Source organism: Schistocerca gregaria, chromosome X, assembly GCF_023897955.1.
Source record: "Schistocerca gregaria isolate iqSchGreg1 chromosome X, iqSchGreg1.2, whole genome shotgun sequence".
NCBI classification, from domain to species: Eukaryota; Metazoa; Arthropoda; class Insecta; order Orthoptera; family Acrididae; genus Schistocerca; species Schistocerca gregaria.
This window is the reverse complement of record NC_064931.1, coordinates 772369530-772395933: the sequence shown is the minus strand read 5'-3', so window position 1 is coordinate 772395933 and position 26404 is coordinate 772369530. Positions and strand designations below refer to the sequence as shown.

The 26404-nt window shown below is 36.2% G+C and overlaps 1 protein-coding gene across 1 annotated transcript in view; it reads left to right on the top strand.

Moving 5' to 3' along the window:
* Window positions 1-25785, top strand: part of LOC126298360 (uncharacterized) — a 574913-nt gene extending 549128 nt beyond the window's left edge. Inside the window, exon 9 of the mRNA XM_049989660.1 lies at window positions 25191-25785. Within this exon, the coding sequence (XP_049845617.1) occupies window positions 25191-25315 (125 nt within the window). The 3' untranslated portion in view covers window positions 25316-25785. The remainder of the gene's footprint in view (window positions 1-25190) is intronic.
* Window positions 25786-26404: the final 619 nt, after the last annotated feature.

Genomic DNA, 26404 nt, shown 5'->3' with positions numbered 1-26404 from the left:
GAGAGTTGCTTAATATAAAAAAAACCTTGTGTGCACCCCAAATACCCACACACAGTTCTCAATCATATTGTACAAGTCCAGGAAGTCACATCGTAGCTTTTAACCGAACTTTTGAAGTCTCTGGTTCAATCCTTCCACTCAACTCAGAACCAAGGGGCCACGATCATTTCTGGGGACAATGCTGCAAATTGTGAGCTTCATTGAAACTCCATGTGCAACACTGGTCTTCTCAACCTTTTCTGCCAGTCACTCATAATGAACATAATCTAAATCATTTGATTCAGGTACAGAAGACACATCAAAATTAGGATAAAATTTCACCATAAATTTAGAACACCTAGTGTCAACAAACAGCATAATAATAATAATACAATTTCATTACATATATGTTCAATAAAATCTAACACTTACTTACACATTGCTCAAATTATCATTTCATCCTCTATGAATTCTTCTATTGAATAGTAGCATTTCTCACACAGAATCAGCTGTTGCCCCATTTTTAAAATTTCTGGCTTCACATTAAATATGTTTTTGTCCATTAACTTGTGATATATTGTCATCCCTATATACTGTGGAGTCTGTGCATATAAAATCAACTTGTGTGTGGGTAGCATACAATTATTTTTATTTCTCGTCTTATATGTGTTGTTAAAATGATTCTCCACAAATAATTTTTGTCTGCTGAGTAGGAAGATTATAACTTCATAAATGTATGTGGAGGGAACAGTAGGGTTTGTAGTTTCTGAAATAATGGGCAACAAGACTGTGTTTGCTGTGCAGTGCACATGTATGTGACAAATTTCTTTTGCAGTGTCAGTATTTGAGATACACTACTTGAACTTCCCCACCCCAGAAAATTATACCATATTTAGTAACATTCAAAATAACTATGATAAACAATTTTTTGTGTACTCAAGTCAGTGGAATTTGCTGGTATTTGCATTGAAAATGCAACACTGCATAGTTTATTTGATGGGAAGTCAACATGTGTATTCCAGCTAAAATTTTTTCCACATTTAGGCCTACAAATTTGACCATGTCAACTTCTTCCATAAATTTATTGTTTTGTTGTCTTTTAAGTTCCACAGATTTAGAATGTTTGGTTTTGAAATGAACCATATGGGTTTTTGCAAAGATCAGTTTCAACCCGTTTAACTGAAACCAGTTTTCTAAGGTATCCAGTGCCCTTACAATGGAGCTAAAAATGTTTTCTGCATCATGATCTTCAAGTAAAACAGAAGTATTGTCTGCAAACATAACTGGTGGGGAATTTATATTTATGGGTACGTCATTTATGTAGAATAGGAACAGGATAGGCCCAAAAATGGAGCCTTGAGGCACATCGTGTGATACTGTACTTCATTTAGAATAATAATTCATTGCATCTGAAGTGACAGTTACCCTTTGTTTTCTGTTGTGTAAGTATGATGTGAGCCATTTAAGAGCATTTCCTTAATCCTGTATTTATCTAATTTCTTAATAAGCAAGTCATGGTTCAGAGTCCGATACTCTTGTGAGATCACGTGGATACCTGTAACTTTACTCTTCTGGTTCAATGATTTGTTTGTCTTTACAGTAAAGTTATTCAAAACATCCAGAGTGATTGTTCCTGACTGAAATCCAGATTAGTCACTTATAATCATTTCATTTTTACAATAGAATTTTTGCTCCAGTTTACAGCTATTTAACACTTTTGACAGGACTGGAAGAATATAAATAACGCAATAGTTACCCATGTCTTCTCTTAACCCTTTCTTGAACAGAGGTCTAACTTTGGCATACCCCAAAACATCAAGAAAGCATCACTGTTCAAAAGATTGGTTGAATATTTTAGTTAGGGGAGGTGCTGTTATGTCACACATTGTTTTAAACACTTTAGTAGGTATCCAAAGCCACAAAGCAGAGTTTTTATTTTCAATCATAATATAACATTTTCCACATCCTTTACTGTGATTTTTTTTTTTTTAATCTGTAAGATACTCAGCTTCATGGTGTAATCCAAAGATATTTACTTCACTCTGATACTCTGCTACATCACCATCTGACTTTGCACATTTATGAAGAATTCTTTTAAACACTGTGATACTTGAGCTGGGTTTACAATAAAGCTATCATCTAGACCCTAGATATTTCATTATTGCTAACTCTAAGAACTATCTCTGATTGGACAACAGGCCACACTGCTTTTGTCTTACTTTTATGTTGTACAATGAACTTATTGTTTACCATTTGTTTGGCTGCCTTCATAACTTCTTTAAATATTGCTTTATAATGCTGAAAATACTTAGTAAAGCATTTGTTTTTATTATATTTCAGTTCATTGTGAAGTTTCCTCTTCCTGGTACTAGAAATTTTTATACCCAGAGTTCTCCACTTAAGTTTATTAGTCGTTTTGTTCATTGTTTTCTGAATGGAAAAGTTTCATTAAACATTTCAAGAAAACTACTTAAAATTTTGTTAAAGTTACTATAACTCAGAATACAGATGTTTCTAAATGTAACTGAATTTTTTTCATTGAAGTTCCTTTTCCTATAGCTTTTGTTACATGAAATTCCTTTGTTAATATTTGGTAGTTCAGTAAATAATGCAGAGTGGTCAGAGATTCCCAAATCTAAAAAAAAAAAAAAAAAAAAGTGAGTTGGTGTCATTGGGGTAAATTTTGTAGGTTAGAATCAGGACTGAGGCTCCTTGTCTTGAAAGAAGTTAAAATGACACTAGAGTTCCACAAAATGCTTAAGAATGCATGGAAAATTAAGGTTAGCTTTGTTCATCAGAATATTAGAGGGTTGAGTAAAAAGGTTCAAGAGCTTCTTGTCTCCTTGGAAAATTTAGAGAGGTACAAAAAGATAGGTATCCCATGCCTATCTTAGCACAACATAACCACTGGGTTAGAAAATTTAAATATATATGATAACACACTAACATCTTACTCATGAAGAACTAACAGGGGGAAAGGAGGAATTTTTACATATATTAATACTGTGTTCAAAAACAATGAGACAAGTAGATTTTGCAGTGATCAGTAATAGAATTGTATTCTTATGAATTAATATTGAGCAATAGTTCCGTTATTAATTGTAACTGTATGCATCATGTCCCATGAGGAAAGGCCAGTATTCAGGTCTATGACAGGGATGATTATTCAAAGCAAGAAAATCTGATAGACATGAACTCTAAAACGCGTGCTTTAAGTATCTTTGATATTATGTAAAAGATCATTTCTACTGCAAGCTATTTGGTGTCCACATTTTGGGAGGAGGTAGTATCAACCAAAAATGGAAAAAATTCTCCCATAAACATGGACTCTAAAATGTACGCCTTGAGATCTATGAGCAGTTGTACAGTAGAAAATATATGTTTCATAGTAACAAGAATGCATTTATTCATTTATTTATTTATATATGTTCCACAAATTTATTAATTTATTTATTGAGTCTTTTGATCATATGAAGTACAATGTACAGGATGATATTGGACCTATTACTAAGTTCAAAATGATACATATTTAAATAATCATTTTTCAACATGCTACCAATCTCAGCAGTTGTAGTTCTTACAATGATACAATGTTACAAATTACAGTAGCTTTAGTTCTTATCAGGTATTCTGGTCCAAGTATTCCTTTACTGAGTAGAAACAGTCGTACTGTAGATATTCTCTGACAGATCTTTCAAAAGCACTAATATTTTGTAAGCATTTTATACTATTATAGAGTTTAATACCCAGATAGTATGTACCTTTCTGATACAAACTGGTACTGGCTGAGGGTACATGCAAGTTATATTTTATTCGAGTATTATAATCATGTATATCTTTGTTTTTTAAAGTATTATCATAATTTCCAATCATATACTTTTTTACGTACATGAGTGTGTCAACAATAAATATACATGGTAGAGGTAGTATATTCAGTGCTTTAAATATTGGTTTGCAGGACTGTCGAACACCACTCCCTGTCATAATCCTAATGGCTCTTTTTTGTATTCTGAAAGTCCCTTGAGCTGCAGGGGAATTTCCCCAGAATATGAGTCCATACCTGAGATAAGTGCTCATAGCTCATATGGTAGGCACTTTAACAATACCACCTCTCAAAATATGGAAATCAAAGAGCCTGCAACAGTGTAGATTTGTTTCACAGTTGGAGAAGTGGTCGTAGCTCTTAATGTATGCATTTTAGAATGTATGTTCACCAGACTTTTTTACTTTGAATTATCATTCATGTTACACCCATGAATATTGACTGTTTGTCTTGTGATACCATGTAGCCTACACAGGGTGGCCAGAAACAATCTGAGAGAGTGTTGCAACGTAGATTGTGCTTAGAAATAATCACAAAGCAAAAGATTTGATACATTGCACTGTTTACAAGTTAATCAGCATTGAAGTTAGCAAGTCAGGCTGTTGCATTCACAAATTCAAGTGGCCTGCCGCATACAGTTGGTGTTGGTTGTTCTCACAGCAATGGTGCATGAGACTGCTCAGCCTTTGGCTTGGATTCAATCCTTTCTACCATCCCATGTCCAGTTTTTGTATTGCTCTCTTATTCACTTTTAGGAACCCAAATGAAGAACACATTTGCTGACACCATTTCTGGTGGGCTAATTGAATTTGCACAAGAAACAGCCTGCTTGGCAAATTTCATTGCTAATTAATTAGAAAATGGTGTAACATAGTGAATAATTTTCTTAACAATTATTTCTCAATACAGCCTAACCTGCAATGCCCTGACAATCTTTACAGGATGTTTCAGACCATCCTGTATATCCACGCTGGGAAATTTTGAACTACTGATGATAGTTATAGAGTTCTCCTTATTTGCTGGACAGCAGCAAGCTGTTTTGATGATTTTTGTTTAGATTTTCAGAAGGATTCTGATAGGAAAAATGGTCTTGAAATCTTATTTGCATCCTAGAATTTGATCTCAGTAATTAACTTTGTAAAATGGGTGGATAAAGACAATAAGACCCTAATTGATAATGATTTCTTTGATGAAGCTCAAACCAAGAAAACATACTCAGTAACAAATACTCTTCCTCGCCCTGTTAGTTAGGATATATAAAATAGTATGTTACAGTATAGTTACTCCTCAGTGGAAATCAGTTAGAATAATTAATGACTCTAGAACAAATGCTTTTGAGAATAGTTTACAAGAGATGACTGGGACAAAATTCACAACTAACCAAATGCTGACACAAAATTTAATCTATTCCATGATAAATTCATATTGTTATTTGAAGACACCTTCCTGCATAAGCTAATCAGAAATGGCATTAAACAGCCATGTAAAGAAACATGGATCACTAGAGGGATTAAAATATAATGTGAAAGGAAAAGGGAATTGATCTGTTGGCAAGTACAAGTAAAGGTCCTGCAGTAGTTGCACAATAAAAAAAAAACTAATCAAAAGATTTGTTCCCATATACTAAGCCATGTATTATCTGAAATATGTAATGCATCAACAACTCAAGCCATTTTTCCACAGAGAGTGAAATATGACATTGTTGAACACCTCTATAGAAAAGGTGATAGGAAAGATATAAATAACTACTGACCTGTTCCATTACTGGCATTATTATCCAGCGTTACTGAGAAGGTGATTTACTCTAGAAAAGCATCCCATTTGTGCAACAAAAATATCCTATGTAAATCACAGCTTGAATTACAGAAGAGTTACTGTTCTTAAAATGCCATTACTAAATTTTAATTTTACAAGCATTAAATAATAATATAGCACTGATTGGTACTTTCTCTAACGTATCTAAGGCACTTGACTCCATGAATCACAATATTCACCTAGATAAGCTGAGGTTTAGTGGAATTGATGTTACAGCCAACCAATGGATAACATAATATGTAACCAAAAGAATGCAGAAAGTTGTACTTAGTAATTCAGCCAATGTAGTTTGGGAACATTATTCTGGCTGAGAAGGAATCCTATATGGGGTTCCCAAGTCTCAATCTTAGGTTCACTATAGTTCCTCATATATGTAAATAATCTTACAGCTAGTATATAACAAACAATATTAGTTCTTTTCACAGATGGCACTGGATTTGTAATTACATTAGATTTACTTTCAATCCATAGTGAGGAGGTCCTCCAGGATGTAGAACATGTCAGAAAAACAACAATACATGACAAATATTTACAACTAAAACAAATAAGCTAATGTACCATTCCACAGGTCCCAAGTGGAATTATCGTCATTTTTAATGAACACTATATGAAAGAGTCATTTTACAAATAGTAATGCACTGAATTTAAAATAAAAAAGTTGTTTTATTTATTTATAAGGTAATAAACGTGTGATACAACTACTATAATACAATGGACACATTACTGCACAGAAATGGTGCAGAAGTTAGATTTATATTTACAATGAGCACATTACTGCACTGAAATTGTGCAGAAGTTATATTAGTTGGTTTTACTGAGAAATTCATCAATGGAGTAGAACGAGTTGGCCACCAATAAACTCTTTAGGCTTCTCTTAAACTGAATTTCATTGGTTGTAAAGCTTTTTATGGTTGCTGGCAAGTTATTGAAAATATATGTTCCTGAGTAATGCACACCTTTTTGTACAAGACTAAGTGAATTTAAATCCTCGTAAAGATTATTCTTATTTCTAGTATTGATTCCATGAATTGAGCTGTTGGTTTGATAAAGTGATATATTTTTAATGACAAATTTCATTAAGGGATAAATATATTGGGAAGCAGTAGTTAGTATACCTAGCTTCCTAAACAGGCTTCTGCAGGATGTTCTTGAGTTCACACCACATATAACTCCTACTGCACGTTTTTGTGCCCGGAAAACTTTAGCTTGGCTTGATGAATTGCCCCAAAAAACTAATCCCATATGACATTATGGAATGAAATTAAGCATAGTATGCCAGCTTTTTTCATTTTTATATCCCCTATGTCTGACACAATTCACACTGCAAATAGAGATTTGTTAAGACGATTCAGCAGTTCTGAATTTATTATCAATCTGTAATCCCAAGAATTTAACGTTGTCCACTTCTTCTATCTGCTTGTCATCGTATGTTAGGCATATACTCGTGGGACACCCCTTACAAGTTCTGAACTGCATGTAATGTGTTATTTCAAAGTTTAGTGACAAAGAATTGGCTAGGAACCAATGATTAATGTCCACAAATATTTTATTAGGTGACCTTTCTAAGACTACACTTCATTTGCTATTTATTGCAATGTTTGAATCATCATCAAACAAAACGAACTAGGCATCTGGTAATGTTAGTGATGAAAGGTCATTGATATACACAAGAAAGGGTAAGGGCCCAAAATGGAACCTTGTGGGACTACACATGTAATTAGTTCACAGTTGGATGATGCCTGATAGCTTGATACATGTCTCTTTCCTAATAACACCCTTTGTTTCCTGCCAGAAGTATAAGATTTGAACCATTTTGCAGCATTTCCTGGGGTCTACTGCCGGTCTACAGTGTTCAACGGACACAATATTTCGGCTATCATACATGTTGCCATCATCAGGTGAACTGACATACTGAGCTCCTGTGAACGTGCCGGCACGGAGATCCGTATGCTATGGCTGCTCAGGAGGAACTGGGTTCGGTCGCGGCGGCAGCCGATTTAAATACCCTCCGCCCGCGGCGTGCTCATTCCGCCGTCCGCGCCACGGTCGCGCGGTGGAACAGATTGCGACGGCGTCTGAGGTGACGTCGGTGTGATGGCTCTGTCCGCCGTGATCGTCACAACTATACGTTTGCTCGATTTACTCTTGATTAACCTAATCGCTGGTTCCCAAGCCTTGCTAAGATTATAGCCCCAGTTGCGGTTTATGAGGTCATCATTGGTGCGAATTTCGATGGCCTCTCTAACAATGCTGTCCCAGTATCTCGACGTCTGTACCAGAATCCTCGTGCGTTCGTACTCCATAGCGTGATTTTCCAACAAACAATGTTCAGCGACCGCCGACTTGCTCGGATACATCAGTCGAGTGTGCCTCTGGTGTTCACGGCATCCGTACTCGACAGTACGCACCGCCTGATCAATAAACGACTTGCCACATGGACACGGAATCTGGTACACGCCGGCCTTCCACAAACCGAGGTCATCTTTGGCGCTCCCCACCAGTGCACGAGTTTTATTCGGAGGACAAAACACAGTTCCGACCCGGTGTTTCTTCAAAATGTGGGCGATTTTCCCCAAGAGTGCACCTGTATATGGAATAAACGTAGTGCCTACCTCCTCCCTCGTGATTTCATCCATCTCCACAGGTTGTGCTGTAGTGGTTGGGCGGAGAGCACATTGAATCTGCCATTCTGAGTACCTTTTTTTTCTGAATACAGTTCTCGGATGTTCCAATTCCTGGGGTAGACTCTCTGCATCAGAGATAGTGCGCACCCTATGTACTAGAGTTTTAAGTACCCCATTCCTCTGTGAAGGGTGGTGGCAGCTGTCTGCGTGCAAATACAGATCAGTGTGTGTTGTCTTCCGATATACCCCATAACCTAGGGTGCCCTCAGCCCTTCCATTGACCAAGACGTCAAGGAAAGGTAATTTACCCTCCGTTTCAGTCTCCATAGTGAATTTGATGTTGGCGTGTATGGAGTTTAGATTTGTAAGGCCGCCGCGACCGAACCCAGTTCCTTCTGAGCAGCCATAGTGTATGGATCTCTGTGCTGGCACATTCACAGGAGCTCAGTCCGTCAGTTCACCTGATGATGGTGACGTGTATGATCGCCGAAATATTGTGCCCGTTGGACACTGTAGACCGGCAGTGCACCCGCGGATATTTTGAATATAGTATTCTAATTTATTTAAAAGGATATTTTGAATTACACAGTCAAATGCCTTTGACAGATCACAAAATATGCCAGTTGCCTGCAATTTTTTGTTTAATGAATTAAGCACATTTTCACTGTAAGTGTAGATAGCCTTCTCAATATCAGAACCCTTGAGAAATCCAAACTGTGACTTTGACAGTATGTTATTTGAGATAAGATGGTTATAAAGCCAATTGTACATTACTTTTTCTAAAATTTTTAAGAATAGGCAACAGTGAAATTGGTCGGAAATTTGATGCAGTTTCTTTATGCCCCTTCTTTAAACAGTGACTTGACTTCAGCATATTTCAACCATTCAGGAAATATTCCACTGATAAACAACTGGCTACACAGATAACTTCATATGTTACTTAGCTCATAATCACATTCTTTAATGAACTTTGTTGCTATTTCATAATATACACTAGATGTTTTTGCTTTTACAGATTTTATGATGGACATTATTTCTGCTGGGGTAGTGAGGGTCAAATTCATGTTATGTAAGTTACTTGAAATCCCTGGTCTGAGGTATTCCATAGCAGCATCTACTGAACCTGACAACCTCATCTTTTCAGTAACAGTTATAAAATGTTTGTTAAAAAGTTCTGCAACACTGTACACATCTGTCACCAATGTATCATTTACTCTTAATGTTATTTGTTCCCCTCCATGTCTGGTTCTACTGGTCCTCTCCTTCACTATATCCCATATTGTCTTTATTTTGTTATCCAATATAACTATCTTTCCCTTGTAATATATTTGCTTTTATGTCTGTATTACAGCATTTAATATTTTTTGCAGTATTTCTTGTAATGTGCTATAGCATCAACATCGGAACTGTTTCGGACTGACAGATACAGTTTTCTTTTTGTTTTACAAGATAGCCCTATTCCTTGAGTAATCCATGGCTTCTTTGTAGACTTTGCTCTAACCTTGGTAAGTTTTGGGGGAAAACAGTGTTTGAATAAGGTAAGCACTTTATTAGCAAAAGTGTTATATTTTTCGCTTATGCCATGAGCACTGTAAACATCAGTCCAGTGAATGTCTCTGAGGAGTATCCTAAAATAATCTATTTTTGGCTTATTGATTACCCTCTTGAGCTCAGATTTAACAGATTTTATATCCTGCTCAGTATTAACATTTAACAGAAGGAACTGCATGTCATGGTCTGAGAGGCCATTGACTATTGGTTTTGTAATATAATTTTGTTGTCTGGACATTTCTATAAAGATATTATCAATGGCTGTTCGAGAACAATTGGCTACTCTAGTGGGGAACTTAACAGTGGGAATTGAGTTGAATTATAGTGTTACTAACTCAATAAGTTCTTATTGGGAGAGTCTTTAAGGAAATCTACATTGAAATCACCAGCAACCACTATTTCTTTGTTTTTGGTTGTTAAATGGGCCAGTACAGCTTCAAGGTGGTTTACGAACAGATTAAAGTTACCTGCAGGTGCTCGATAAACACTTAATATTATGAAGGATTTTTTTGTGAAATTCTACTTCTGTTTCACATGCTTCCATATGCTGTTCTAGGCAAAATTTATGAATGTCTATGTTCTTAAATTTATGACAGTTTCTGATGAATGTGGCAACTCCTCCTTTCTCCATTTCTGATCTACAAAAGTGAGATGCTAAGCTAAACCCTGTAACACTTAAAAGTTCTATACCTGTAGTCACATGATGTTCAGAGAGGCAGATTATGTCAGCTGGGTTTGAAGACTCTAATTCATCTATGCAGGTAGCTAATTCATTAATTTTATTTCTCAGTCCTCGAACATTATGATGCAATAAAGATAGCTGACATTTCACATTGACTGAGTTAAAATTGGGTAGAGTTAAAATATCTGTTGACTGTTGAAAATTCTTAACCAATAGCTGTTTATGCTGATGTAATAAGCTAGAATTATGTTTTTTGGTTTCTTTCTCAAACTGAAGGTTTGTCTCAGTTCTAACCTCTCCTAAAATTTGGTTTCTTTCTGTTCTCCCTACCCTAAAAAAGGGTCTTTTCGGAGCCCTATAACCACTGGTATTTTACCACTCATGACAATGCCTCCCCCCTTTAACTTTCCTGCTATTTTCCCAGCCAATTTACCCTTCCTCTTCCTGTTGAGGTGAAGGCCATGCCTAGTATAATCCCGCCTATTGAGAGAATCAACATGAACCACACGAATGAGTGACCCTGCACCAGCCATTCCAGCTCCAAATGAACTCTCTTGACAGAAGAGTTCAAATGGGGTCGGCCATGGTGCACAAGAACAGATACAAACTCAACACTAGTATGCTTTGATTCATGAAGATCCGAATTGTGAAATGATTTGGGTGAAGGTCACGATTAAAGAAGTCTCAGACATGGTAATTGGATGTCTCTATAGGCCCCCGGGCTCAGCAGCTGTTGTGGCTGAGCACCTGAAGAATAATTTGGAAAATATTTTGAGTAGATTTCCCCACCATGTTATAGTTCTGGGTGGAGATTTTAATTTGCCGGATATAGACTGGGAGACTCAAACGTTCATAATGGGTGGCAGGGAAAAAGAATCCAGTGACATTTTTTTAAGTGCTTTATCTGAAAACTACCTTGAGCAGTTAAACAGAGAACCAACTCGTGGCGATAACATATTAGACCTTCTGGTGACAAACAGACCCGAATTATTTGAATCAGTTAATGCAGAACAGGGAATCAGCGATCATAAAGCGGTTACTACATCGATGATTTCAGCCGTAAATAGAAATATTAAAAAAGGTAGGAAGATTTTTCTGTTTAACAAAAGTGACAAAAAGCAGATTACAGAGTACCTGACGGCTCAACACAAAAGTTTTGTCTCAAGTACAGATAGTGTTGAGGATCAGTGGACAAAGTTCAAAACCATCGTACAATATGCGTTATATGAGTATATGCCAAGCAAGATCGTAATAGATGGAAAAGAGCCACCGTGGTACAACAACTGAGTTAGAAAACTGCTGCGGAAGCAAAGGGAACTTCACAGCAAACATAAATATAGCCAAAGCCTTGCAGACAAACAAAAATTACGCGAAGCGAAATGTAGTGTGAGGAGGGCTATGCGAGAGGCATTCAATGAATTTGAAAGTAAAGTTCTATGTACTGACTTGGCAGAAAATCCTAAAAAATTTTGGTCCTATGTCAAAGCGGTAGGTGGATCAAAACAAAATGTCCAGACACTCTGTGACCAAAACGGTACTGAAACAGAGGATGACAGACTGAAGGCCAAAATACTAAATGTCTTCTTCCAAAGCTGTTTCACAGAGGAAGACTGCACTGTAGTACCTTCTCTAGATTGTTGCACAGATGAGAAAATGGTAGATATCAAAATAGATTACAGAGGGATAGAGAAACAATTAAAATCGCTCAAAAGAGGAAAGGCCGCTGGACCTGATGGGACACCAGTTCGATTTTACACAGAGTACAAGAAGGAATGTGCCACCCTTCTTGCAGCGGTGTACCGTAGTTCTCTAGAAGAGTGAAGTGTTGCAAAGGACTGGAAAAGGGCACAGGTCATCCCCATTTCAAGAAGGGACGTCGAACAGATGTGCAGAACTATAGACCTATATCTCTAATGTTGATCAGTTGTAGAATTTTGGAACACGTATTATGTTCGAGTATAATGACTTTTCTGGAGACTGGAAATCTACTCTGTAGGAATCAGCATGGGTTTCGAAAAAGGTAGATGCCGTGTTTCTTGACTTCCGCAAGCCGTTTGACACAGTTCCCCACAGTCGTTTAATGAACAAAGTAAGAGCATACGGACTATCAGACCAATTGTGTGATTGGGTTGAGGAGTTCCTAGATAACAGAACGCAGCATGTCATTCTCAATGGAGAGAAGTCTTCCGAAGTAAGAGTGATTTCAGGTGTGCCGCAGAGGAGTGTCATAGGACCGTTGCTATTCACAATATACATAAATGACCTGGTGGATGACATCGGAAGTTCACTGAGGCTTTTTGCAGATGATGCTGTGGTGTATCGAGAGGTTGCAACAATGAAAAATTGTACTGAAATGCAGGAGGATTTGCAGCGAATTGATGCATGGTGCAGGGAATGGCAATTGAATCTCAATGTAGACAAGTGTAATGTGCTGTGAATACATAGAAAGATAGATCCCTTATCATTTAGCTACAAAATAGCAGGTCAGCAACTGGAAGCAGTTAATTCCATAAATTATCTGGGAGTACGCATTAGGAGTGATTTAAAATGGAATGATCATATAAAGTTGATCGTCGGTAAAGCAGATGCCAGACTGAGACTCATTGGAAGGATCCTAGGGAAATGCAATCCGAAAACAAAGGAAGTAGGTTACAGTACGCTTGTTCGCCCACTGCTTGAATACTGCTCAACAGTGTGGGATCCGTACCAGATAGGGTTGATAGAAGAGATAGAGAAGATCCAACAGAGAGCAGTGCACTTCGTTACAGGATCATTTAGTAATCGCAAAAGCGTTACGGAGATGATAGATAAACTCCAGTGGAAGACTCTGCACAAGAGACGCTCAGTAGCTCGGTTCGGGCTTTTGTTAAGGTTTCGAGAACATACCTTCACCGAAGAGTCAAGCAGTATATTGCTCCCTCCTATGTATATCTCGCAAAGAGACCATGAGGATAAAATCAGAGAGATAAGAGCCCACACAGAAGCATACCGACAATCCTTCTTTCCACGAACAATACGAGACTGGAATAGAAGGGAGAACCGATAGAGGTACTCAGGGTACCCTCCGCCACACACCGTCAGGTGGCTTGCGGAGTATGGATGTAGATGTAGATGTAGATGATGCAATCTTTGCCAGGGTACACTCTATACTGTACCCAGGATCTCTGTCAATACTGTTACCTGCCCCACCCACTATAACCACGCTGTCTTCTTTAGTGAAATCTTTGCAAAGTGATCCTAAATCCTCTGTCACCTGCTCCAGACCAGCTCTAGGTTTAAAAAAATTGATGACCTGGTATTCTGATCCTAGTTCATCCTACAAAAGTTGGCCAACACCTCTTCCATGGGAACTACCATCAATCCAAGCATTCATACAGAAACAGAAGAAATGGTAAATACTGTTCTTAAAAGTGTCATTGACAGGTTTTCTGTGAATGGTTTCATGCTCAGTTTTAAAAGAGTTATGATATATTAAATTCTGCTCATCTAGCAGTACTACACAAATGACAAATGTAACAAATGGTTAGGAAATAATAAATTGGGTGGAAACTTCAAAATTGTCAAGTGTCCATATTAATGAGAACATACACTGGAAAAAGAACATTTTGGAAATCCTAAAACAACTCAGTTCAGCCACATTTTCTCTTATAATCATTCAAATCTTGGGGAGACATTTATTATTTTGCATATTTTGATTCATTAATATGATATGGAATAATATTCTTTGGTATCTCAACTTTAAGAAAGGAAGTCTTCATTGCCCAAAACCATGATATAAGATAAATATGTGGTGCTCACCCATGATCATTTTGAAGACATTTGTTTAAGGAGTTCAGCAATCTGACTACTGCTTCACAGGATATTTATTCCCACATGAAGTTTTGTTGTAAATAATCCACTGCAGCACAAAAGGAACAGTGATGTACATAATGACAATACCAGAAGGAAAAATACAATCATTACACCAAATTATGGTTGTCTTTTTTCAAATAGGTGTGCGTAATGCTGCAACCAAACTTTTTGATCAATTTCCCAGTAATATAAAATATCTAACAGACAACAAAGTAAAATTTGAAAACAAACTGAAAAAGTTTTTCGTTGACAGCTCCTTCTATTCCTGAGAATAATTACTATTGTTGTAATGTGTGAAAGGTGGCAGACAGGAATAACAAACTCACATCTGTATATTAAAGAAAAAATTATTACATAAAAATAAAATAAAAAAATTATTAGCATGTAGACAAATATACATCTTGATTTGTTATCTGAATGTAAACTGACTCATTTCACATCATTATGATTTATCCTGCAAATGATGCATGGAACATGACACTAACTGCTAAAACAGCTATGAACATCTGACAGTTTTAGTTGCAAGGAGAATAGTGGCAAACAGCAATATAGTTTTGGGAGTTCTTGAAAAAGATTCGGGGTACACTTGCTACTTGTCAGTACTCAGTATATACTCTGGCATTCATGATTTGACACTGAATTATTTCATGTGCGTGTGTGGTGAGGCAGGACATGAATTTGGTTTTTAAAGATCATTATATTTTCTGAGAAGCAGGGGGTCGGGTAGGAGGGGGGATGGGGAGGGGAGGATACAAATGCCCACTATGTGGGCATGTCCTTGATTGCATCACGAGCCAGCAGAAGTGAGGTAGAGTCAGAATTCAGGGACACAGATTTTTCTTTATATCTTGTAACTGTAAAATCCACATATCCCCTCTAGGGAACATTCACCTGTTTTTAAGAAATCTAGATGCATAATTGAGCTGCCTGTCAGAGAAGAAGAAACAGTTAAAAGTTTGATATTTCAATGTTGATTTTTTACAAGACACAGACAAGAACAATTAACTTGAATCATTATGTGGGTATTTCAATATAATTTCAGTGGTTAATTCTCCAACTCTGTGTAGCAAGCTAGTAGGGCTCTGACTGATAATTTTTTTTTCCCCAGTTGCTAGTGGACTATCTACTAATTATGCACAATTTATATAAATAAATGGTAGACCTTCTACTCCTAAGGCAGGTTCATGCAAAGCACTGTGCCTCATTAATGAAAACAGGATACAATTTTTTTTATTTAATTAATAAAATTGTAGCCAAATAGCCATATACAGTTAATTTGCTTAACATTTTACATTTATCTTTACATTTTACATTTTTGCATATTCATTTATTGATGTCAATCTTTTATTGTACAGTTCTATGTGTTACCGTTCACAGGCTTTGTTACACAGTTCACATACACATGTTGTGGTTGGGACATGATAAGTTTTGTTTTTGCAAATTAGATGATGAAAGCCATGAATAGAAAGTCTAGTTACAACATGTCGCAGCTCAAAGCTTGGTGCTGTCCATAAGCAGCTCATCATTGCTTCAGTGCCATAGAACTCTTGCCATGCTTTTTCTCGTTTGTCCTCCATGATCTTCAGTTGCTTTCTGGAAGCCCTTGTGTGTGGCATCATATATTGAAGTTTGATGTCTTCAATTAGGAATGTCTCTCTTGCTAGCAGGTACACTAGTCTAGGTCTTGTTGTCTTTGAGAGACCTAGGGCTCCTTTTAGATAAATCAGTTTTACCTTTTCTAGTGTTTCTAGATTTTTTTCTGTCAGGTGGTCCTATATAACCTCCATCCCATAGGTCAGGATTGGCAAGATTTTTGCACTGAATAATTTCATGGCTGTTTCTAGACTGAGTAGGGGGATGTTTTTGATGTCCTGTATTGCTATTATTGCTTGGGCTGCACGTTCTGTTGTATGTTTTGTGAAGTATTTGGCTGTTGGTTGCAATGTCACCCCTAGGTATTTAAAGTCTGATGAGATTTTTATTTTTTGTCTTCTGATGTTGATTTCTGCATTCTTGGGTGTCTTGCCTCCTTTTCTGAAAATCACCATTTCTGTCTTTGTTATGTTTATGTGTAGTTTGTGTTCACTGCACCATTTGCCTATTTTCTCAATTATTTTCTGCAGCTTCTGTATATCTGTTGAACCTACGGCAATGTTATCAGCGTATGCATATACATATACATCTTCTTCATTTTCTCCAATTCGGAGTAATTCTTCAGTGGCAAGAATGTAGAGCAAAGGACTCATTGGGTTACCCTGTAAGACTCCGTTCGATTGCAGAATGAGGTTCGAAAAAGAAAAGAGAGGTTGTCTGATATTGTGATTAAGTTGTATTCGAGGATTGACTTGATTATTCTTGGCCATATGCCATCTTCTCCCATTGTGTTTTCCAGTTTTCGGACTATGACATCTCTTTCCAGTAGGTCAAAGGCTTTGTTAAGGTTTATGAACACTGTGTAGAACAGTTATTTCTTTTGTAGCACTTCATCAATGTTGTTTAGAAGAAGCCTGACTGCTGTAAGTGTTGATCTTCCAGATCTGAAACCTGTTTGTCATTCTGGGAGATGACTGTCCTCAGAGGCTTTGATTTTTTGTGTAATTATCTTTGAAAACATCTTGAACTGAGTATTTTTCAGGGCTGTGCCTCTGTACTTGTTTGAATCTGTTGGGTCTCCTCTACCTTTGTAGAGAACTTTTATAATCGAGTGTCTCCATTGTGTGAGAATTCTTCCCAGTTGTAGGCATTTGTTAAATAGTTTGATCCATACACATTGGAGAGCGTCTTTTGCATCTTTTATATGTTCATTATATATATTATCAGTTCCTGCTCCTTTCTTTTTCTTCAGTGCTTTTATTACTTCTTTTACATCTTCTTCATTCAGAGGTTTCCATACATTGTCTTTTTCCTTAGTTTGATGTTGTTTCTCTTTCTTTGGGGGTGTTTTGATTCCTCGTTTGTTCAGTATCTTACTGAAGTGGTCTTCCCATTCCTTCACGTCTATATTTGGTGCATGAGCCAGTTTTCTTGGTCTTACTGCTATGTATGGGTCTTTCTCTGCTTCATTCACTTCTCTTCTTGCCTCTCTTTCTATGTATTCTTTTTTCTTCTCTTCTATTAGTTTCTTGTAGCTTCTCCTCTCTTCTGCGTACAGTTTGCCTGTTTCCTTGTCGTGCTGGTTTCTTAATGTGTGGAGCATTCTTAGAACAGTGTTCCTTTTGCTGTAGCATTCAGCATCAAACCATCTTTTTGCCATCCTTGTTTTTGGATTTGATTGTATCACTGAATTTTTTAGGAGGTCTTCTATTTAGTCTGTTGCTTTTTCAAGGTCTCCTTCCTCCATTAAAGTTTCTATTTGTGTTATTGGTTCTTGCTGCTTTGTTAATTTTTCTATATCTGTTTTTCTTTGTGCGATTTGGTGGGTCTTTCTTGCCGGTGGTGACATGACGTTATTTATTTTTACCTTCATTGGAATGTGCTTTCATATCAGAGTAATGGAGTCATGCCATATTGGTTGAATACTTCCTTTTATTTCTCCTCTTGTTAATGCGATATCAATGGTGCTTTTCCCATTGTGGCATATGTATGTAGGTATCTGTCTGTCATTCAGTAGGGTGAAACAATCTTCTTATAGGGTTTCAATGACTAGTTTTGTTCTATAGTTCTCCATGTCTGTTCTGCAGCTGAGATTGCCTGCAATAATGGTGGGTTTGCTGTCGCATTGTTTGATGAGTGTGACTTTTTCGTCAATTATTTCTACAGCATTTGTGTGTGGTTTAAAATAGGCTGCAATTATATTTATTTTTCCTGCTTCTACTAACATACTTTTTTTTGTGGGTGTCAACCAGGGTTTCAGTAGGAAAGATATTCCTCCCATGGGTCGTCCTCTTTCTCCCTTCTTTATCATTAGGTGACAATTGTAGAAATCTTTATGTTGCCAGTTGTCTATCAGGAAGGTTTCTGTTAGAATTGCAAGATCCAAGTTTTGCAGAATGTCTGTTGGTGTTAGGTTAAGAGCACTTTTTATTCCCTCTGAATTCCACAAGACTGTTTTTATTTCTTGCACTTCTGGTTTTCTTCTTAGTTTAGTTGAGCTTTGCTCCCTCTTCCATTGATCGTCTTGGGAAACGAAATTGATGTACTTTTATGTTTTCTGGCCAGAATTCTGGTTCTTGTGTGATTTGTAGCTTTTCAAACGGAAAGTTTTAAGATTAAGTTAAAATACGTGGTCTGGGGTCAGGTATATATGGAAAGAGATGCTGATGTCAAATTCAGTAAATTCCATAGTACATGTTTGTCAATATTTCCTAGAAAAATTAGCCAGAAGAAAAAACCATTAAAGAAAACAAGGAAACTAAAATATCATGTAAGAGGAAAAGGAAAATTTATATAAAGGCCAGAATAAGTCAAGATCTGACATTACTTGCATACTACAAAAGTACTGTTATATTTTTGGGAAAGTCATTAAATTTACAGATTGATGCACATCCTGACAGAAATTAATAATACCAATAATAAAATGAAAACTTTATGGGATATTGTCAAATGGGAGTCAGGGTGGCCTGTCAGTGAACAAAATACTGTAACAATTATATTAAATGACAATGTTGTGACTGATAATTCACAGGTTGCAAGTACTTTTAAGAATCATTTTCTAAATGTAACAGCAAAAGAAAAGATTAAATAGTTCAGATGAAGTAGTAAGAGAGTAGACTGAAGATGTCATTCCACAAAACCTTAAGCAACTAGAAGTAGCTATAGTAGCCTTCAATGAAATTAATAAAATTATAAAAATTCTTAGAAACAAAAGCTCTGCGGTATTGATGAAATTTCAAACAGAATTCTGAAAAGTTTTTCCAACTTAATGAATAATGTCTGTAATAATAATGCAATGCATCACTGACACAGAGAATTTTTCTAGACAGGAAGAAATATGTAATTGCTAAGTCTCTTAATAAGAAAAGTGACAGATAATAAATAAATATTGCCCAATTTTCTTACTGAAATATTTTTTCTGGAATATTTAAAAAAGTAATGTCCTTCAGAGTTGTCTCACATTTAAGTGAAAACAACGTACTTAACATATCACAGTTTGGAATCCATAATGATTACTCATCTGAGAATTCCATTTATACTTTCACTCACCATATATTACAAGCCTTAAATAATACAGTATCACGAGTTGATATTTTTTGTGATCTTTCCAAGGCATTTGATTGTGTAAATCATGTTACTCTATTAGAATAGCTCATTTTTTATGGAATTTACGCACAACTGGTTTGAATCATACATAACAAACAGAATGCGAAAATTTGTGCTGAATAATTTAAACAATGTTAAAAGGTGGTAAAATTTTAGTGACAGGGGAGAAATGACAAAGGGAGTCCCACAGGATTCAATTTCAGGTACACTCCAATTATTAAAATATGTGAATGATCATCCACTTAACATTCATCAAGTAGATCTGGTACTTTTTTGAAGATGATCCTAGTGTTACAATAAATTCCATTGAAATTGAAGCTTTCAGTATGTGGTGCTCTATAGAAGAATATTGAAGATTAGATGGGTATATCACATAACTAATGAGGAGGTACTGAATAGAACTGAGGAGGCAACATCCCATTTCATTAACATCCTGTTTCTCAAAAGTAATAGAAAAAAATATGTGTAGTATGTTGTTAAAGTTTATAAACAAAAATAGTGTGCTATCTAATACTCAACATGGCTTTAGAAGCAAGAAAGCAACAGAGACATCAATCTATAAATGCATATCTACTGTATTAAAAACAATAGATGAAAAACAACAAACAACAGGTATATTTTTGGACCTAACCAAAGCCTTTGATATGGTAAACCACAAAACCCTATTGAAGAAGCTAGAGCACTATGGAATTAGGGGGTTGGCAAATGACTGGATTCGTTCATTTCTCAGCGACCATAAACAAGAAGTATCCATCAGACATATAGATGATAAAGCACGAATAATCACAGAATATGTATCGTCAGAAATCCCAATCACTTACGGGGTATCACAAGGATCGGTAATGGGACCCATACTTTTCTTGTTATATATCAATGATTTGGATATACATATCGATTTCCACAAAGTAATACTGTTTGCTGATGACACAAAAATACTGATAAAACCAGCAAAAAGTGAAGATATACAGAAGAAGTAAACACAGTCACAAAGCATCTAAGTAATTGGACAGCAGAAAATCAGTTGATAATAAACTACAACAAAACAGTAGCCTTAAATTTCCATAACCACCAAAACACCACATTGATATATCCAGAAATAAAAATCAATCAACACCCTATTGCAAATGATGAGGCTACAAAATTTCTCGGCATCTGGATACAAAGAGACTTAAAATGGGACAAACACATAGAACAAATTAATTCCAGGCTGAGCACGGGCTGTTATCTTCTTAGGGTTCTCAAACAATGCATAAAAGAACAGGCATTATTGTGTGCCTATAATGCATACTTCAATTCCCATCTCAAGTATGGACTCATATTCTGGGGAAATTCCCCAGCAGCTCAAGAGACTTTCAGAATACAAAAAAGAGCCCTTAGGATTATGACAGGGAGTGGTGCTCGACAGTCCAGCAAACCAATATTTAAAGCACTGAATATACTACCTCTACCATGTATGTTTATTGTTGACACACTAATGTATGTAAAAAAGTATATGATTGGAAATGATGATAATACTTTAGAAAACAAAGATATACATGATTATAATACTTGAATAAAATATAACTTGAATGAACCCCCAGCCAGTACCAGTTTGTATCAGAAAGGTACATGCTATTTGAGTATTAAACTCTATAATAGACTATCAAATAGTATAAAATGCTTACAAAATATTAGTGCTTTTGAAAGATCTGTCAGAGAATATCTACAGTACGACTGTTTCTACTCAGTAAAGGAATACTTGGACCAGAATACCTGATAAGAACTAAAGCTACTGTAATTTGTAACATTGCATCATTGTAAGAACTACAACTATTGAAATTGGTAGCATGTTGAAAAATTATTATTTAAATATGTATCATATTGAACTTAGTAATAAGCCCAATAGCATCATGTACACTGTACTACATATGATCAAAAGACTCAATAAATAAATTAATAAATTTGTGGAACAATTTGACCAAAAGAAGGGATCAGTTGATAGAAAACATTCTGAGACATCGAGGGATCACCAAGTTGGTATTGGAGGGAAGTGTGTATTGGAGGGGGGAGGGGTGTAGAAATCATAGAAGGAGACCAAGATATGATAACAGTAAGCAGATCCAGAAGGATGTAGGTTGCAGTAGTTATTCAGAGCTGAAGAGTCTCACACAGCATAGAGTGGCATGGAGACCTGCATCAAAACAATCTTTGGACTAAATACCACAACACAGATGGATATCAACAGAAGAGATTGTTAATGGTGTTATACAGAGAGTTATTAAGTGGTTCTCTGAAAATGGACTCTTCCTGAATTTTGAGAAAATACACTATATTGAATTCTGTTCAACAAATGGTCATACCAACAACTGATGTAGCATATGAACAGGAATCAGAAGAGAGAATAGAATGCTCCAAATTTTTGGATGTATGTCTTGATGAAAACTTGACCTGGGAGAAGAATGTTACTGAACTTCTCCGACAATTAAGTTCAGATACTTTTGCTCTTCATGTAACTGCTAGTCTTGTAAACACATGAATCAACCTTCTGACATATTTTGCACATTTCCACTCAGTAGTGTGTTATGGAATAATTTTCTGAGGTAACTCATCACTTAGAAAGAAAGTACTGATTGCACAAATGTGTGCAGTAAGAGTAATATGAGATTTTCATCTCTTCAAGGAGCCGGGCATTTTAATGTTCCATTACAATACACACATGCACTAACAAAATTTGTCATAAGTAACTGGTCCCAATTTGAGAAGAATAATGATATTCATATCTTTGACACAGGAGGAAATAAATGAGCTTCATTACCCAATATTAAAGCTGTCAGTGTCTCAGAAAGGAGCGCAATATGCAGCAACAAAGTTTTGGTCATTTTACCAATACCATAAAATGTCTGATAGTTTGCCCAGTAAGTTTTAAACCTAACCCAAAATCAGTTCCCCTGGACATCTCCTTCTAGCCCATAAATGAATTTCTATTTAAAAATTTGTAGCCTGTTAGAAAAATAAAGTAAAATACCAAATAGTTTCTAAGTGTAGAGGCATGATGATCACTAAAAAATAATGTCTTCATTAATGTTAACACTAATCATGAATATCTGTTAACTGACTCGTTTGAAACCAGTTTGATAAAAAGAGTCATTCAAGTGATCTACAGAGCATGTTATTAACTAACTGTTATTTTATTGAAACTAGCTGGTAATCTGAAACCCTGAATTATGTACTCCTGATTTCATGGACATTTTACCTGCAGCTGTAATCAAAATACTGGTATCACGCAAAAATAAAATCTGGTGTCTTTTTTTTTTTCTCTGTTTTGATGTAGTCATTCACATCACCACTGGAAACAAGAAAAAAAAAACAGTTACAAAATATAATCATTACAATTAATCATTACCTATATCTACAAAGACTGCCTTGCACAAAAGAAATGAGACAGTTCACATTGTTAAGCAACTATTTGTCATGGCATGTTGGCATATGACTACTTTCTTTTACTTGAATTGTCTCCTGTGACAAGTTTCATCAAAATCAATCAATTCAGTAGCAGTTGAAGAGCAGTTTACTACAGATATGTTCCTGTGCTCCACTAGAATGCAAAAAGAACAAAACACTATGCAGTCCCACAGAAAACAATATATAGGTACATTTATGTGAATTTGAACTCCTCTTTTGAAGTGCACAACTATTAATTTAACATATTTAGTAAGCATCAAAATTGCAGCATAAGACTCTTTCTTTCATTAGTTTCCTCATTTCAGAGGCTGTTGTTGTCTAGCAACTGTACATTCAGTTAATGAAAGGCCACTCCAATTTCCGATACATGCATTATTTAAGTCCTTGACCTGTTCTGGCATTCACATTCAGGCCATTTTTACATGGATCTGAAACTGCCAGTCTTAATGCAAAATATGATGGAACATAAATATTTTGCATAGCATGAGTCGAAAGACAAAGCTCGCACTTGTACAGTATACATACATGAAGACTGCATAATTTACACTCGGCTGTTGTGAAACAACATCAAATAAAAAGAAGTAAAAGTCTGGTGGATTTAAAAGTTATGTGCCCAACTATATCATGAGAAGAAGAGTTGTTTCATTATCATGGAAACTGAATAATTCAGTACGTTAAAAGTATTGACATGCTTTAGCTTGAGAAAGAGTAATATTCTCACACATTCAAAATTACAGTTTGCACACTTAGCCAATAACTAGCTAAAAATAATTCTTAGATTTAATAAAAATCGAAAATAGTTGCTGTTATGTCCACTAGCATAACTGGGTAAAAGTTAACACAGGGTACTGCAAAGGGCACTAGTGTGTCTTGGACACAATGTGGACTACTTACAGGAATATGTTGCTAACATCTAGGTGCAATCTAGATGCAGCTACAAACTTGCTGAGTATCTTTAAATGAAATTGTCAGTAATGCGGTGGTATATGTCAATGAATATGGAATTTTAGTGTGAGCACATAGCTTTTAAAGCCATTAGACTTTTACTTTTTTATCATTTGATGTTGCTTCACAGCTGCACAATGTATGTTACACAATCTTTTTGTACTTATTCTGTACATGTTTAAGCTTCATTTCCTATCTCTTTTTATGTAAAATATTTATTTTATCCATCATGTTATGCATTAACAATGGCAGTTTCAGACAACTGGAAAATGGTATGGATGTGAGGGCTGAAAATGGTCATGGAGTAAAATGAACTACATGTCAGCAACTGGAGTGGCCTATGATTGAAATTTTTTCGTTTGTGTCAGACTGCATACATGGCATTTTCCAATGGGGTGCAGCAAAAAGGTCTGTAGTAAACTGTGCATCCACTGTCACCAACATGACTGATTTTGATTCCTCACAATTTCCTGGCATATTGAATATTCTATGAGGTTTTGGGATTGCAGACAGATCATGTTGACTTCTTGCCTCAATATTTTGGCTGGCAACCATCCAGCCATTTTCAGGTGAGTGTCTGTCACTGGAGACTGCTAATTCAAGGTGTTGGCTACATAGCAAAAATTGGTGCGGATACGCATGTGCATTGGCTGCCATCACTGGAGTGTCCTCTATCAAAACTGGACAAGCCTTGGGACCTAGTGATCTCTTTAATTTCTTCTGAGAGAAAACAGTTTATTGATAATGACATGTGTGGCAACATCTGGCATTTGTTTTTAGCACTCCAAGCACACGTTCTGACAGAGAGCCTGCATGCCACAGATGGAATGGTATTTGCAGAGGGCGTGGATTTTGATTGAAGATGCTCCTGTGATGACCAGCAATGTGCATGTGTCTCCATGCCAATTTTTGCTATATAGCTAACACCGTGAAGTAACAGTCTCCAGTGGCGGACACTGGCCTGAAGATGGCTGGATGGTTGCCAGCCAAAATATTGTGGCAAGAAGTCAGCATGCTGTGGCTGTAATCCTGAAACCTCATATGACTGATTTTGACAATATTGTCACAGCAAAAGGATACAGGTCTATGTCATAAAACAGTCATACACTAATACATCGTGCTAAATATTTCCTCAGTAGTAAGAAGTCTTGTTTCTTTCATATCTTAGTAATAAACTTATTTACAGAATATCTCTGAATAAAAGATTTAATTACTAAATAATTAGAAATTTTAATCTCCAGTTTTTCTTATCATTGTCTATAACCTTATTTATTTTCAGGTTTTGCATCTGGACCTATAGTGCTCAGATTTCATAGTGATGATGTTACAGAGCCTGAAAAAGAAACGGGATTTCACATTACTTACAAGCAACTAGGAACAGGTTGCATGCGGTCCCTAAGATAAACATTCTGCTCAACAATTACCAAGAAAATTTATGTATTTATTTATTGTATTTATATAAGAGTAAGGTGTATTTAAAATCTCTAACAAAATCCACAGAGCAGATACTCATCAAAGTGATAGTTAACTAGATATTATAAATGAGAGTCATACTTCAGAAACACTAAAGGCCTATACTTTGACCCATAACCCTAGACAAAAATAACAAAAAAAATGATGAATTAGACTGCTTACTGTAGCATATGTGATTTCCTTGCTGCCAATCATTAGAATTCATTAAATTGCAAGCTAAACTTATGATGATGAACCAGAATTGTTATCAAAACATAACAAGATATCATATAGCAGTACTCTACTAGAGATGGCTGCTATTTTTGCCAAATGTTTCAAACATTAAGATACAGCTGGGTTATGAGATTCATGGTTGTATGGTGCAGCGGTGCTGAAGGTCAAATAAATAGAGACTTTATGAAGTATTCTTATTAAGCCCCATAACCCATGAACAGCTTCACAAAAATATCATATTCACCTGGTAATCATTGCTGCTTCTAGTATCCTGCACATGGAAATTTACACACCAAAAGCTCATTCTGCTGATTTTTAACCTGTCGGTAATGTATGTTGTTAGCTTAGGGCACACAAGATTACAGTTATCAGCAGAAATAATGTATAATGGAATATTTTGTGTTCATTAGTTGGTTACCAATTGCGTAAGATTCCATTATTGTTCTGGTGTAACCACAAGCATTGGAACAAAGACGAAGAACGCAAGAGAAGAGAAGGCTGTGAAACGACATTGGCCAATAGTGCGCTGACCAGGATGTCACCACAACTGGAGCAGCATCTAGCCAAAGTGAATATAAGCGCCACTCCTGCCAGCCTTGGCCGGATATTAGTGGACAGTATTAGCACGGCCTAGCAAAGAGTGCTACAGTATCAGTTATTAGTAATCCGCATCCATTGCTTGTTTGGACATTGTCTATGGCAAGGAGCATTACTGTTTGCACGTTGCCTATCACTTGCAATACTTGTTCTAACTACAAAGTTAGGTATTGTCAATCTGCTTTATTGAGCTAAAACTATTTATGTTAT